Genomic DNA, 12,443 nt, shown 5'->3' with positions numbered 1-12,443 from the left:
TTGTCGAAAAGCATGTACTATACACTACTCATATCATAATTGATAGGACTGTATCGGTAAATTGCTGATTAAAAGAATTTGACAGTCTGTGGGTACATTTTAATCTGATATGATGTTTAGGAAATATATGGTTATCTAGGATGACAGACCAGGAAAATACTTTTTTTCTGCAAGCCATTTTCATGTGATCCTCGGTTAAACAGGGTCTGGAAATGTCTCTTGAAATGTGAAGTTATTCAGTCCCTCGCAGTGTGCAACCAAACTAAATGCATCTTCTTTCAGCTGACCTCGTAAAATCCATGTAATACAGAATGCTTCAGCACAGACAGGGCCAAGAGTTTTGTTTCGGACCTCAAGCTTTGAAAGAAGCTCTTATCTCTACCAATGCTTACCTGAAGGATCTCTATGCCAGCACATTCTCCACTGCAGAGAGATGCTTCTTATCTGAGGCTTACAATCCAAATAGAATCCTCTTCCAGACACTACTTATAAGGACTGCTTTTGATTGGCTTATAAGTCGTCCTGAAGCCCCAGAAGACTTTGAGAGCTTCTATAACTCTGCTCGCTGGCGCCAATGCACCTCTTACAAAAGAATCATCTACATACAGCCAATAGGTAAGACAAATTCAGTGTTATTTTTTTGCGTTCAGGTTGATGTAAATTGAAAGTGCTGAATATTCTTTGTACACAATTGCTTGGCTTTTCCCACACGTTTGGTTTAATAAATTGGTGTTATGATCCCTGCTTCCCGGCAACGGAAGAGGCAGAAGAAGGTGTAGCCCAAGTTCAATTAGACAACCTATAAGAGCATGTATTCACCACCACACATCCGTCTCATCTTGTACTTAAGCACAGTTTTTCCCTACCTCCTCGCTCAGTATTGGTTTTCAGTTTGAGCTACTTTGTTGCGCTACATCTTATTCCTCGTTGCTACTTTTTGGTTACGGACTCTTGGTTTTGTCCTTTGACTACGGCTTTTGGATTACGGCTTGGCTTCGGTAACTTTCTTCCTGGTTTAGTATTACTGGCTTCCCCTGGACTCTTGGTTCAATCCTTCGACTACGGCTTTTGGATTACAACTTGGCTTCGGTAACTCTCTCCCTGGTTTTGGATTACTGGCTTTCCCTTTGGACTTGGTTTTGTTTCGCAGTATAGATCTCCTTCAGGGTAATTTTTTCAGCTCCCGCAAGTGGGTTCATTACTTGGTTTCGGTTTCATTGGCCGAATCTTTAACAATTGGACACTGGTCATTATATTAGTCACTGGCATTTAAATGAACCTAATTCTGTATAATGACAGAGATAAAAATAGGAAGCCTTTAGATCAGTGGTTCATAACCTTTACTGCAATCTGCACTGCCTTGGTTCTCAAAATCTGTTCTGTGCACCGCTGATCAAAAATCATTTACGTAATTTGTTTTTTGATTATTTACTTGTCTCGCATGTCTAGGAATGTCTAGGAATGTCTCGCATCCTTAGAAAAGGGTGTCTCGCACCCCGTTCCATCCATTAAATAGGTTGCAAAAGTGAACCACGTAATTATAGACTTGCTTCTATTATGTGTAAGGTCATGGAAGCTCTAAATAACTCAAATTGCAGACAGTAAGCATCCTGTGAAAATACGTGTATTTGGATTAAGAAATGGTTCATGGATAGAAAACAGAAAACAATTAAGAAGTAAGTGCTTCTCATTACATCAATAGGATTGATGTTATCAGGGGAAAAATACAGCTAATATATTAAGACCACTGCACTTCCTATTTTGTATCAATGATCCAGACCTGGGACAGTTGGCAAACAAATCAAGTTAACAGATCATACCAAAATACTGTAGGAAGATTAGCACTGTAGTAGCTACAAAGGAAATTTTAAAAAAATTAGAAGGGTCCACGTTAAACTTTTGGCAGATGGCATTTAATGTAGTGTAACACAGTGAGCCGAAGTCCCGATAATAACCACTAGAGATCCTGAAATAACCAGGAATTCTGTAAACTTCTCACCTCTTTGACAGCTGCATGAGAATGCAATTATTGACAGTTTATAGCCAGCAGCTGCTCCCACTCAGAGGAGCAGCGATATAAGATGCCCACACGGACGTTCGTTCATTCATTTTAAGAACTCTGTCACTCTCAAGCTTGGACATAGTCGTTCTCTGTATATCAAATGAGATTATATCCATCTCTCGAGCCTTACAAGCTCGCCCGAAGAAGGAAACTTTTTTTCTTTCTCACAGTGACCTCATGCTGGTCTTCTGTCTCCCTCGAGAGAAAGAGATATTGATTTGAACCAGCGATACCCACAGTTCCATTCAAATCCTTACACGGTGACATTTTTGATGCCCAACGTGGGGTTGCATTGTCCACGAGGTCAACATGACCATGTTTCCGTCCTCAAGGAAGCCATTCAGACTGTCATAAAAATTTGTTGTCACACAACAGGAGGCCAATATGCTACAACAGAGGGCTCAGGAAGTTTTCCAAACACAGTTGTCCATTGTCCAGGAGATACCAGCAGCTCAGACTTGTTACCTTCAGGAACAGGTAGAAGCAAATCAAAACCTGTTGTGAGATGGTTGACCAAATGACTTTAACACCCCTGGACTCAACCCCTTCAACCCATCTGTAGGTACAAAGCGCTCATGTCCTCCAGAAAATGACTGCGCAGGATGATGTAGAGACATACTTCAGAGTCTTCGAGAGGATCGCTGAACACATTAACTGGGATCTGGATCTCTGGGCTTGTAGCCCCTTTCTTGTGCGGCACGGCCATAAGGTCTTATATGATGTCAATAGTGCTATTGCCTCTAGTTATGATTCATTAAAGGCCAAAATTCTAGCATGGGAGGGAATTATAACTCAGGTCCAAGCCCAGACATACCACGACTGGTGTTACAGCCCAAAGGTCAGTGCTCGCTCTCAAATATGACCTTATCTGTTTGGCAAGAATGTGGCTGGAACCAGAAACCCTCACTTAGTAGAGTGTGTAGTTCTCGACACATACCTCCATAAAACTGTTGGCAGTTTTATGGCAACCTTGGAGCGTCACCACTTGGCCATCAAAATCAACTAAAAGAGTTGTAACTACAGCATAGGGACTACACATAAAGAAGAGCGTAGCAGAGATAAAAGGGGCCAGGGATATTCACTTGAGATGAAGCCCTAGGATTGCCATCTTATCCCCTGAATGGTTCGGGGCAGTGATGTTTTTCCCAACTTGACAGTTTAGGAGGGAGAATCAGGATGCTAAACCCCGCTCTGACAAAGGGGCAAGAAAATGGAATGCAATGTTGTGCACCAGCCAGATAACCACACTGAGGACCCCCTAGTTAAAGTAGGTCCCTTTATGGGCAATCTTTATGAGCCTTAGTGGATTCTGGGAGCTTGATGTTGATCATTGCCTCCAACATACTGTAGTAAAGCCTGCCCAAATACTTCTGAATCAGGAAATTTCTGTTTCCTACATGGGGATCAGAAATGTCATCCCAGCACTCACCTGAATTTATGGTTCTGCAGCAGGACTTCACTGTTAAGGCAGTTGTTGTTCCAAGATTGCCATCAGCCATATCACTCTGCAGCTCACACCTGGCAGCCCACTGAAGCTAAGCAGGTGTGAGCCTGGTCAGTACCTGGATGGGAGACCTCCTGGGAAAAACTAAGGTTGCTGCTAGAAGAGTTAGTGGGTCCTAATGCCCCAGTTTAGTGACGGGGACACTATACTGTAAACAAGCGATGTCTTTCGGATGAGACGTAAAACTGAGGTCCTGACTCTCTGTGGTCATTAAAAATCCCAGGGTGTTTCTCGAAAAGAGTAGGGGTGTAGCCCCGGTGTCCTGGCCAGATTTCCCATGCCTCCTAATAATCCCCCTCTGAATTGGCTACATTACTTTGTTCTCCTCCCCCCTGCCCTGACTCCGACGGCAGGCGGAACGATGCGCCGGTTGGAGTATTCTCGGTCGCATTTAATGGCAACGTCAGCTCAAAGATTTGGTTCAAACCACCAAATTAAGATGGGCGTGCCGACAAGCGGACCCTACTGATGCAGCATTAACACTAGGATGAGAAAGAGAGAGATTTCCAGAACGAAACAACGAAACACTTAATATACTTGATATAGACCTGAGCAAGATGGCCGCCAAGGAGAACCAGCTGACCCGCTTTTGGAAAAGGCCTATGCAGCGAAACAATGAGACACAGGTGAGCTACATCAGGAAACAAAATATAAATGCCCCGGAAGCGGTGAGCCAGCGCGGAAGCCGATGAGGTGAATGCGTTTTGGTGGAAGAGCAGGAGTAAGATTGTGTTTAAAGGAATTAAGGTATAACGGACTAACGAAAGGACTACGGATTACGATTTACAGTTAGCGGCTTGGATACGGAGTGGATTTGTGTGGATATATGGTCTTTGGAATTTGGATTGCTTAAGGACAGAGAGAACGGATTATGGATTGGGATCAGCAAATAATCGGACAAAAGTAACGGAGAAGAACCATGTGGTGTGAGTAACATCTTGTTTACACTAACATTTCCCCCGGTGACACCACACTACCTACCTAATTTACACAGAGTGTAAATTATAAGCCTGCTGGCAAGGTCCCTGTAAGGGCGTCAAAAGGACTGGGCTGATGTACAATAAAATATATCACCATAGACAAAAAGAAAACATTTATCACATCAACCTATTAAAACCTTGGCAAGACTATTCTTTAGAGGAGGGGACCACCGCCCACTGCTTCTGCATTTTCACTTGCTCAACAGATGCTTCTATAGTGCTTTCTCCCAATCTCACTCTAGCAAGGAAGCTACCGCATTACTGCACCGTAACACCACTGTTTTCTCTCTCCTTCCCTGGTGCATGCACCTCATTCAACACTACATTGTAACGTCCCTGGAGTATTTGCAAGCCTCTCCCCTTATTGTATCCCTGAAGGCAAATTAAATGAAGTCTGTTGGAAGGTCCAGAAAATACTGGATCTTGATATCATCGAGGAAAGTAATAGCCGTTAGTCCAGTCCTAGTGTCCTGGTACCAAAAGCTGATGGCTCCTGGCGTTTCTGCAACGACTTCAGGAAACTGAATGATGAAGTCTCTTGTTTCCATGTGCAGTATATCTGATGTCTGGTGTCAATCAGCTTCTGGAGAGGCTGAGGAAAGCAAAATTACTTGACTATATTGTGAGAGGTGGACAGGTGAGACCCCAGGTCAACAAAGTCAAGGAAATCTGACACTAGCCAGTTTCCAAGACCAAAACTCAGATGAGAGCCTTCTGGGGTCTGGTTGGGTATTACATGAGATTCGTCTCATAATTTGCAGAACGGGCAACCCCTTTGACTGACCTGACTCACCATTCTGCCCCGAAACTGGTGTGCTGGGCTCCGGAATCTGCAGATGCTCTCGCAGACCTGAAGCAGACCCTTTGTATGGACCCAGTCCTGAAAGTTCCCGACTTCAATCAGAGGTTCATCCTGAAGACTGATGCTTCTGAGAAAGGGCTCAATGCAATTTTCTCTCATGTAACTGATAGTGTGGAGCATCCTATCCTTTACCATAGACACAAACTTCTCCCTGGAGAAAGAAATTATACAGTGGTCAAAAAGGAATGTCTCACCATCAAATGGGCTACCGAAACCCTGTGTTATTACCTCGGCAGGGCATTTACTCTTGTTACACACCATACCCTGTTAACCTGGATGAAGGCCAGTAAGGACAAAAACGATTGTATCACCTTCTGGTTCCTTGACCTTCAACTTTGCAGGTTCATGGTCAAACACCGAGCTGGATCATTGCAAGGGAATTCCAATGCCTTCTCCAGAATCCAGTGTCTCACAATACTGAGCGCTCTGAGATTACATGTTTGAGCTGGGGGGAAGGATATGTGACACAGTTAGCCAAAGTCCCACTAGTTTCTGCTAGAGGACCTCAAAGACCAGGAATTCAGCTCGTTTCTCACCTCCTTGACAGCCGCATGGTTGTTGATTTTCAGAACTCCATCTGTAGTTCTTGAGCTAGAAGGCAATCGTATTCTCTAGATCTAATTGGATTATATCTGTCTCTCGAGCCTTACAAGCTCGCCTGAAGAAGGAAAGTTCTTTTTCTTTCTCTACGCTGGTCTTGTCTCCCTCTAGAGACATATTGATTTGAAGCGGCAATACCCGCAGCTCCGTGAAAAAAAAATCGCCTTAGCCAGGCACAGTAATTTGTGCAATTGGGAAATGGGTAGGATAGAGGTTCTGCAAAGACAAAAATACTGCAGAGACTGCTGCTCTGGAACTGATCCAGAGAAGAACAGCCAGATACATTACTGGGCTCAAAGGAATGCCCAACTCTGACTAGCAAAAGAACTGAGTCTTTTTTAATGTTTAACAGAGACTATCAGGAGACCTTATGCAAATGTTCAAAATCCTCAAAGGCACTGACAGAGTCAACTCCCTGGACCCCTTCAGAATCAACAGTGAAACACAAATGGAAACTAAGGGAAAGTTCATTTAAAATAGAAAAATGTATGAGATTCTTGAATTAAAAAGTTATTAATGAGCCAAAAGGTCTCCTCTCATTTGTATCCTTTCTTATGTATCTATGTGTAGAAATTACTGTTATTTGAAAACTGCAGAATTAAATAAATAAAAGTACTATAAGATAATTTTAATTTGCAATGAATACCTAGGTAAACAGATTTATTGTGCTTCTTTGAATTGTAATACATTTTTTGTGTATTACTTATGTATATTTTTGTAAAAGAAAAGTGTAAGTCATAGTATTTGTTTCTTTTGCCTATCCAAATTTCATACAAGTACACTGTTACTCAACATCATTTTGAGTTATCAGTTTGTCCTAAGCTTATCTACAGTTTCTTGTCTCTTGCTGTCTATATTCATTTATGGACTGACCATACCACCATTACATTAAGTAGCACTTTTTCTTTTCAGATATGTATGAAAAAGAAGGAGAATGGATGGTTATATTCCTTGACAACCTCAAATCTTATTTGGGGGCATTCTTCCTGGGTTTCAATGTGAAGTTTCTCCCATCAATATCTTCACTGTCTATAAAGTGCGATATCCGTCGGATTCCAGACTCCAGTAAAATCCAGCTCCATGTTGGTGAGAACAAATACAAGTCACAAGATAGCATTTGCCACTCAAAGGTTTAACTCCTTTTTGTGTAGTTAAGTAGTGAGGGTGTTGTTTTTCTTATAATGCTAAAACCCATCTTTCTTGGACTTTTGCTAGATGGAATTCTGAAACACTTAAAGGCGTTAAAACCTATGGATGCATTCTGCGTCCTTGGTGTGACTTTTTGCGACCTTTACTCCTGTGAGACATGGAACTATACATATGGAAAATCTTCAAATGAGCAAGGTAAGTTATGTGTTAAACTACATTTCTAGGTTCTCAACTGCATGATGATATCATACATTAATCAGTAGTACTTGCTATCATTGCAGTAGAAAAAATATCTCAAAGCTAATAAAAGTTTACCATAGTAAACCATGATAAAAGAAGAATGAAGAATGAAGTGCCGTAAGCACATGATAATGATATAAGAGTCTGTTAAAATGCAGAACAGTAGATAGATCATGACGGAAACTGTGGAAATTAATGGCAGAGCAAAGAGAATGAATAGTAAAAACATGCCATATTTCAAAAATCATATAATGTAGTAAACATGAAGAACATTAACATTCACTACTTTACACAGAACATTACATCATCAAAAATGTTGTGGCAATATACAGCAGTATGTAACATTGTATTTTTACAGACTATACTAGATTTTAATATATTCTCTTTACCTTTTGTGTAGCAGTAGGAGTCTGCAGCTTTTCCCGATTATCTGGGAGAACTTCAGAGAAAGTGCCTGAGGCAGGTGAATGGAAAGCTGAAACTCACCATCTCAGAAAGGAAAGTCAGCATGCGAAAGAGCAGCCAGAAACCTTAACTCTGATTGAATTGTTGCAGTGTTGCAAGGTGAGGAGGGAGACAGACAGCAGGAAGGGATGAAAAGATTATGCCCACGTGGCTCAGTTTTTTCATGTTAAGGACTCAGTCAAAAGGAAAAATTACATAAAAACTTAAATGCCTAAAAAACCCTGAATGAAGCCTTCTGTTTAACAGTGCCTAATGTATAATATATAAAAAGCTTGAATCTTTTTTTTGACTAAAGTAGTTAAAGGTCAGTCAAAAATATTTCCAAGACATCAACTATAATATATGTAATTAAGTGCATATAAATAACTGATGTTTTAACAAGGATAAAATAAACTTCTTAGGACTGGAGCATAGTAAACTGTTACATAGAAAATCAAACATCTTGGTTACACTGAGCATTCCTTTAATATAGTGTCTAGTTTTGAGAGCACAGAATCCAACTTCTAGAATTTTGACATGAGACTTTTGAAAGAAGTGAGATTTTTCTATAATAAAATACCTGCAAATAGAGTTTGTCTCTATCATAACTGCTGTTAATTGTTTTTGTTACAACCCTGCTTCTCACTCCCACACTGATGTTTGAAGTTTGGCCTTTGACATAGCAATCTCACAGTGAGAGATTAGTTGTGAGTGGTTTGGAATTGTACATCACTGTTAACTTGATGGAACTGTTTTATAGATTGCTATAGATGTTACCACCAGATTTATTTTCAACATTGATTAGACAAGTTTATGGGATTAATTAGAACATAAGATAAATGTGCAGGTAGCATGATTCTAGCTAATGTTATAAACGAAATACAACTAAGTAAATTATAAAAATGATAAATTATAAACATTAAATACAACTGAGGTAATCATTTGTAAGCCTAATACTTGATTTTAAGTAAAATCAATTATTTTAACAATTAACACTAATTTCATTTTTACAAATTTCAGTAAAAATGTTAGAAAATCAGATAAGTACATGATAATTTTGAATTTATGAAATTACTATATACATGGTAAAAAAATAAATTTGAGAAATGTAATGAGGTACGTATTTCAACAAGCTTGTCACTATATGTGTATTTGTGTACATGCTTTCCTTTCATCCCAGGACTTTGTTACAATTATTAATCTCCACAAGTGATACATTTTCATTTTTATGGTCACATAATGTATTTTCATTTAATAGGCTCATTGTATATTCCTATCAATACTACCTATAATGAAACAGACATATCAGGTAACTCTCAAATAGAATGGAAGGTTTTTTAAATTTCATTTTTTTCCAGAAGCAGGAAAAGCATTAGGAAGATCACACTGGACTTTATCTTACTACAGGAACACGTAAAGGTTTATTCCATGCTGAAAAGAGAAGAAAGGAATCACAACGTTTCGGCTGTGGAGCCTTCTTTGGGTGTCACAAATGATTGGTGTGACCAGATACATTTATTGGTTATTTACTGGTGATTAGCTGGTATTTTTAATTTTGATGATATAGGGTATCATTTTGCCATATTACAAATACCAGAGCTATATGGATTTAAACATTACATACTGTGCAGCAAATTAAACTTATCACTCTATTGTGTTTGTATGTTTTCATACATTTAAAAGGATTCCATTTTCAGATATAGATTAAAAGTTTTTTGCTTAATTTTGAGTAATTGATGATTTGTGAGTGACCATGATACACTAGAGAGAGTGTGGTAGAAGCACATCTGATTATTTGATTAGTTCATTAGACACAGGTGATATGTTGTCAGCAGTGAGCACAGTCATGGCTCAGGAAGCCTACAATAGCATGTCTCACTTGGCAATATTTGATTTCAAGGTGGTCAGTCATGAAGTGTGTCACCTGGTAGGCCTGGAACACTGCCGATGGCTGCGGTGTGCAATGCAAGGAGTGACAAGCCAGGATGAAGTGTTCCTCAGGCCCACAGACCTCTGTCCCATCTGCCTCAGGAAGCTACAGTTTGCCCTGGGCTTCACTCTGATAGAACGCTACAAGGTAAAGACCATGATGCATACTGTACTGTATTGTCACATATTGTAAGGCAGCTTTCCAGATTCCCAAATTAAACTCTACAGACTTGTGATAAATTTTGAATGTTTTTTTTGGAATTCCACTTTAGAACCTCTGTTGAATCTGACTGGATGACACTGTGAAAATGTAATTTTGTATCTTGCACAACTTATGTTCTGTGAAGTACAGAAAGCTACATTTTAATTAAATGCACAAATATGTGGGAGGGTACTGTAGTCTCCTGAAAGAAATTTACTTGTCAAGTGCTGTGCATTTAATAGAAAGCTATATGCAATACAGTTCGATAACATAGATGTATCTATATTTAAAGAAAACTGCGTTGTCTGCCAAAGCAAATCTGTCTTGAAACAGATTCACCTCTGCAGCCTCAAATCTAGCTTCTGGAGCTTTGAAGAGAAACTAATGAATGAACACAGTGCTTTTTAATTCTGGTTTGGGATTTCAACATTAGGGGGAGCTCTAAATTAACAGATTAAGTGCCAAACAAGCAGAAGCCCCACACTTCTCAGGTGAGTGATGATGACCCTATGAAGTGATCTCCATTAAAGTCGTACAACTTTTGCTACTAATTGGCATCATCTGTTCTTTTTTAAACAGGAATCTTATTATTTATATTGGAGATAGAGACAGTCACCCTTAACTGTTATTCAGCTAATTATTCAGGGTTACCAGCTGTTTTTTGTACTTTCACTATAAACACTTCATGAACATTACAATATATGACATTTTTTGTTCTTTTTGGTTGCTTCTTAAACATTTGGATTTAATCTGATCATGTTTGTTAATATCTAAAAAATACAGCTTGATGTAAACTGGAAAACGTTGCATGACCGAATAGGTTACATGACCAGCGAAAGTTTTTAACTCTGAGAGACTTAATCAGATATCCCTCCAATTTTTATCCTTTTCAACAGAAGCTTCAGGCCTGGTGCCAACAAGCTTCTTTCACCTGGATCCCCAAGGACAATGTGGACAGAATTACCTTAAAGGATCCTTTCTTGTTCAGCTCCGACTCTGGCGTTTCTTGTGAGAATGTGTCAGAGCCTCTGTCTGCAACCTTGGAGACCGTCAGCCCAAATGCAGAAAACCAGGAAGTCTCTGTTGCTCGTGCACTGGAGCATGATGGACATCCTACTGCTGCGGCTTTGTTTTCCTTTTCTGGCACATGCAAGACTCAGAGACGCGAGGAAACGGTGGTGTGTGTTGAACTTTTTGCAGACCCACTTCAGGACTATGAAGCTTGGCTGGATTTGTGTATCACAAACCTTGAGACTGAAGTTCCAGAAGACAAGCTCTCTCAGTTGGACAATCTTGTGGATGCTTTGCCCCCTCACAGTACCATCCTAGACCGAGTGCCTATTGTAAGGGTATCTCTTGAGGCTCCTAAAGAGGACAGACGTTTGAAAACAATTATTGGGCAGAAGTTTTCCCTTCTATGTAGGAAGCTGAGCTCAAGGAAGCTGAAAATTTCTCATTCGTTTGATGACAGTGGGGAAGACTGAATGTATTATAGATTGAATGAGGGTGCTATCCATGTAACCTGTCTCACTATAAGAAAAATCAGTTTCAGAAGAGATTAAAACAATAACCACATCTGATAACCCATGGATATCAGTGTTAACTCCTGACGTTTAATCCCACCTCACCTTGGTTTTCCTTTATCTGCCAAGAGCTTGTATGTATTATCACATACAGAGTATTCGTCCCCTGCTGTACAAAGGGCACAAACATTAGCTTTCTTTGACAATAGTTTCATACTGTGAATATTTCACATGCTTTACTGTAGCTGTGGCATGTGTTAAAATAAAATAAAATTGTTAAAAAGCGCAAGACTGTGATGCAGTGTAAATAAGAAAGACATTAATATATTTGTACAGCATTAATATAATTAGACAAGCATTATATGAGTATGGGAGTTTAATTTTAAAAGACTGTTTTCACCTTACAGCATTAATGGAATTTTTTTTTAATCTGCTTATTTTTGGCTGGTTTACTTTCTAAAAATTAACAGTCAATTAATACAAAAATATAATTAAATGTCAAATACTATGCTATGGAAAAATAAATTACATAATCTTCCACATGTGATTTTTATATTCTGTGCATGTATGTACTATAAAGATCCAGTTTGCAATTTTGGCCTACAACATAAAAATAACTACTGAGAGCTAGCCGTAGATTCTATTGGCATCACTCCTGTTTTGCTGTATTTCTTGAGTTCAAATCCTTAAATTCATTGTGACCTCTGAAAATGCATCTAGTCCTACTACATCAGTCTGCTAATGTCTCTAAGTAGTGTAAAAAAGGATTATAGTCCCAATGTGCGTTTGATTGACAGTATAAGAAGATCCAAGAAAGAAAACGTGTTAGGGAAATAATTAAATCTTTTCTGTAGTCAAGCCTTCTTACCTTAAGTAGCATATCATAGAACTGAAACAAATCAGAGCACTTCTTACTGGTCCAGGGTTTTAAAAACAAATTCAGACAAG

The 12,443-nt window shown here is 39.4% G+C and overlaps 1 protein-coding gene across 1 annotated transcript; it reads left to right on the top strand.

Annotated features, from left to right (window-relative positions):
- The first annotated feature begins 311 nt into the window (after window positions 1-311).
- Window positions 312-12,020, top strand: LOC148818540 (archaemetzincin-1-like). The gene is made up of 7 exons (XM_088936780.1): window positions 312-615; window positions 2,438-2,539; window positions 6,921-7,094; window positions 7,224-7,352; window positions 7,798-7,961; window positions 9,742-9,918; window positions 10,869-12,020. Exons 1-7 carry the CDS (start codon window positions 312-314, stop codon window positions 11,454-11,456), a joined length of 1,638 nt encoding a protein of 545 aa, XP_088792906.1. The 3' UTR covers window positions 11,457-12,020.
- Window positions 12,021-12,443: the final 423 nt, after the last annotated feature.

This window comes from Atractosteus spatula, chromosome 18, assembly GCF_055471065.1.
Source record: "Atractosteus spatula isolate fAtrSpa1 chromosome 18, fAtrSpa1.hap1, whole genome shotgun sequence".
NCBI classification, from domain to species: domain Eukaryota; kingdom Metazoa; phylum Chordata; class Actinopteri; order Semionotiformes; family Lepisosteidae; genus Atractosteus; species Atractosteus spatula.
This window is presented reverse-complemented; position numbering and strand designations above follow the sequence as displayed.